General features: G+C 33.2%; 1 protein-coding gene across 1 annotated transcript in view; it reads right to left on the minus strand.

The window, feature by feature from the left end:
• Positions 1-579: 579 nt before the first annotated feature.
• The window catches only part of LOC115243871 (odorant receptor 4-like), an 8,609-nt gene continuing 4,979 nt past the window's right edge, over positions 580-4,209 (minus strand). The window contains exons 6-14 of the mRNA XM_029821144.1: positions 3,625-3,739; positions 3,394-3,513; positions 3,151-3,268; positions 2,813-3,080; positions 2,616-2,732; positions 2,418-2,508; positions 2,149-2,282; positions 1,915-2,047; positions 580-1,809 (exon numbers count right to left, since the gene is read on the minus strand). Of these exons, the coding sequence (XP_029677004.1) occupies positions 1,759-1,809; positions 1,915-2,047; positions 2,149-2,282; positions 2,418-2,508; positions 2,616-2,732; positions 2,813-3,080; positions 3,151-3,268; positions 3,394-3,513; positions 3,625-3,739 (1,147 nt within the window). The 3' untranslated portion in view covers positions 580-1,758. The remainder of the gene's footprint in view (positions 1,810-1,914; positions 2,048-2,148; positions 2,283-2,417; positions 2,509-2,615; positions 2,733-2,812; positions 3,081-3,150; positions 3,269-3,393; positions 3,514-3,624; positions 3,740-4,209) is intronic.

Here is a 4,209-nt window from a genome sequence, read left to right on the forward strand (position 1 = left end):
ATATATATATGCGCATACAGAGATATCATATATACTGTGTACCGCATGATAATATATAATATATAAATATAAAGATACCCATGTACCACACGAATAATTAGTGAATATCGGACGCAACATTATCACGCGCACGCAGACACGTAACAAAAATATGTATATACATATACATACTACGAACAACTATAAACGTGCAAATCATCGAACGACGAAGGAATTACCAATTTTCTCGCGAGATGAAAAACAGATCGCCGTTAACGGCCATTATCCAACTTGCAACCAAGTACGATCTTCTTTAACGTCACTTCACCATTACCCGCGATTACGCCTATCTTATAAGAACTAGAATAACAAAAAACGAACGCAGTCGAGAATCAGACAATACTATTACTACAATAATTCTAGAGAAATATATAAAGAGAGATGTAATGTGTGTGACAAGGGCATTATACAGACGCCGAAGTGTATCCGATAATATGATTCGAGTGTGGTAGAATGTCGTTTTTTTACCTTCGAAAGGAGCTAGTGGAACAAAGATCGAAGATCGCCCTCCTTTTCTTCGCTTCATATCTTCAGTGCATATTTAATTTAAGGCCTTTTTTCCTTTTCCGAAGATAGAAGAAGATTGAAGCCTGAAAATGAAAATTTTATTTTAATATTTTATCTATATCTCCATCGAATGGTGTAGAAACAAACAAATTCCTTTCCTGATCAACGTAATTTAATGTATTGTTAAATGTGCAATGAAGATACGAGCTGTTGGGGTGCGTTAAGAAACATTGCGTCTTGCGTGTCACGTAATTTTGTGTATACACGTGCGCATATATCCACGTAACATATCCCATTAAATCCTAAGACTTACCAGTTTCGAGTTTAATCCGTTACGAGACAACCAAGAGAGATCGTTGATTCTATGTTATCCAGCCTTTCTTCTCGTTCATAAAAAGTATTGGCGGTTCTAAAATTCTTACGGGATATCCTAACAGTGATATACATAGTAGTATGCATTGATACTGTAACATAACTCTTTTTTTTGTTAGCATAACATTTTTGAAGAAAATTATATACATATATATTTTCACGACATAAATTTCGCTCTGTACGAAAAAAAAAAAAATTGTATTTATATAAGCGAGTAAGCTATCAAACGCCTTAAGATTTATTCTTTTATTCTAATTAACTTTGACATTTTTAGTCCATTAACGATAGTATCGAAAATTCACTGATTAGTGTAATATTACCGTTTCGCGATTTAATATATCACACATACTCGTCCATATTGATAGTGAATATTTTTGGTTAATTTTCTTTCGAGTTTTTTATCAGATTTCATTTTATTTGTTTCCACATCTTGAACTCGCGTTCTAATGATATTACTATGTATTATATATCTTCTAGATGCAAATAAAACCTAGTCCATTACTAAACTTTGTCAATACACGATAATAACTTACCTGATGATAAATCAAAGATATAATAATTATACCAGTGTTTCAAGAAAAATATTACCTTTGTTACTGTTGTTTCCCATTTGCCAGCTTTGCATTTATTTTTTTATTCGCAAACATTTGTTTAGCTTCACTTGTAAAACTTGTAAAACTAAAAATTATGTGCAATATTTTCGACAGTGCGCATAACAAGATAATCTTTTAAATGAGATTTAAAGGTACGTATACACAGTTATTTTAAATGCAATAATCTATTGTCACATAATATTATCAAGCGTGTACATAAATACTATTTGAATATATTGATCATTGATCACTGGAAAGACGCGAGTACGGTAAAATATGACATCGAAGATTGTAGGACCTTTAAAATAAGAGCAAATGTTTTTGAAAGAACTTTTTAAAGAAACGAAATTATATGATACACATGTTATAAAAATTATAATATTTGTGAAAACCTATTCTTTACCGTAGTGAAACTTTTTAAGGAAAAAATATAAATTCCACCGGCGGTTAAAATATTCGGTTGCAAGCTCCTTCTCATCACATTTAGAAGCAATCTTTGCGATTTCACGGGTATATTGTACCAGAAGCAATTGTATCTGCAATATTGTAACGAGATATGCATTTCAATGACCAATTTTTTAAATTTGGCCGTGAACCGATCGCAGATTTATAGATGTTAGAATTGGGGTCATCTTACATCTTATCGCGTACTTTTAAACTGTGGTCTATCAATCTTTGGCCTTGCAGACTGAAGCAAAATATATGAATCAATTGACCAATGATAAATGCCATATACCTCATCGTTTCCAGAGTATCATCTTGTACTACCATCTCGAACGCGGTAAATATATATGTTAATCATTCAAACTTTCGTTAATTAAAAACGTGAATAGTTACTCTATTCTCTAAATGCACATACATCGCACGTTGAATTACAATATTCTTATTACATAAATAAGCACGTACTTGCAGTAAACTAATACTCATCGCTACGGTAACTATCGCAATTTGTATGCCGAAAGTTATGGAGAAAGTATCTTTCAGAAGTTTTGCGAATCTACAAATATTATGAAAACACTTTGTACTGAAAATCTTCTTACACTTAATGAGCATTTATTAATTTATTCATCTTTCAGAGATACAGAGTATCCTTTATATACTTACTGTAAGGCTTGCCAGTGTGCATGCACAGAGATAGCTATCTTTTGATTGTACATGTTAATTAGATTATCATTTATCAAGTCTGTATCTTTATTATATGCCAAGTTTTCGAAACGAAATCTGCAACCACTCAGACATTCCTAAATATTTTGCCTAAATTTCTTATATAAAAAGAACATAAAAAATACTAGTAAACTTACCCAGCTACAGCGAAGATGCTGCAGACATGCTCGATATAAGTCAAGACCATACAGTCGTGCGCGAGTACACCCGTTATAACTATTAGTACAGCTACAAGAGCGTGAAATAAAATGTAATAGAAGTATTCTCTGTCATCGTGGACGAAATAATGTGCTTCATAAGGCATTAATATAGAGCGAGATTCGTTGAGCGGTAAAACGATATCTAATATTTGCGGTGTGATGGGAATCAATAATATAAATAGAGGAGCAGCTATGGCATAATATGCTGCAACATACGAAATAAATCGTCCATCTCTCGTTATACATAAAATGAGAATCGAACGGTTTATTCTTACACGTATATATCAAAGAAAACAGTCTCGCTTTTGCAGCATAAGTTTTCATAATTTCGTATTCTTCCGGGATTTCCAAGCTTTCCCAATCGCTATACACCTGATCAGTGAGATCTTTAATCTAGAAAAATATCTTGCATAAATTTTATCAAGTTATTAATTTTGTGAAAAACTGTGATGAACGATATTAAAAATTTCAAAAAGCATTTTTTGATCAACATGTAATATAAATTTTTATATTTTTACTTTGCTATTGTTAAATTGGCATGCATATAGTTTCACTATAACCACAATTTGAAATAGATACGATGGTATAGTCGTTAAAATACATTGCACATCTCTGCCGCACTGAATAAACTTGCCAATCTGAAAGCATCGTTTCTGGTAGAGATTATAAAAATCGTTACCATCACGTATTTAAAATAAACAATTCTTTTAAATTTAATTTTTTTCTTATTAGATATAAAGAATAATAACCTGTGGAATTATCATAGAAAGCGAAGTCATAGTCATCAGAGTCACTCGAAGCAATCTCTCCTTTCTTCTCTGATAAGGCCACTGACCAGCCAATAATAGCATTCTCTTCGTCACACTGTAATAATAATTCCAAACGGACTTCATAATCCGTAATGATATGTTATAATAATTTTTTAGAAGAATACTCAAAACCTTTCGCCTACGATGGCGCACAGTCGACTACATCTCTCGTTTCGTTCTCCAGAAAAAGCGACAAATCGATGTTTCAGCGGGAGAATAAAATGTCACGTGAAAATACCACACGTCGGAAATCTTTAATTTCGCGTGTCATGCCTCGTAACGCATACAATGTGACGAAAATGAAGGCCTGTCGATGAGCGAGATAAGTTTCTGTCGCGCGTGTCGATCAGAATTTCCAAGTAAAGTTTTTTTCTAAATGTTCATGCAATTTAATGGCTATAGTGTCTATGCAGAATATTGCGAAGTGCAACATATTGAAATTGCTATGCGACAGATCTCCGACAGGTGATATTGACATATTCCTCCCGCCTTAACCCCCCCCCCCCCCCCCCCCCCCCCCCTTCG

This window comes from Formica exsecta, unplaced genomic scaffold, assembly GCF_003651465.1.
Source record: "Formica exsecta isolate Colony F162 unplaced genomic scaffold, ASM365146v1 scaffold744, whole genome shotgun sequence".
Classification (NCBI taxonomy): Eukaryota; Metazoa; Arthropoda; class Insecta; order Hymenoptera; family Formicidae; genus Formica; species Formica exsecta.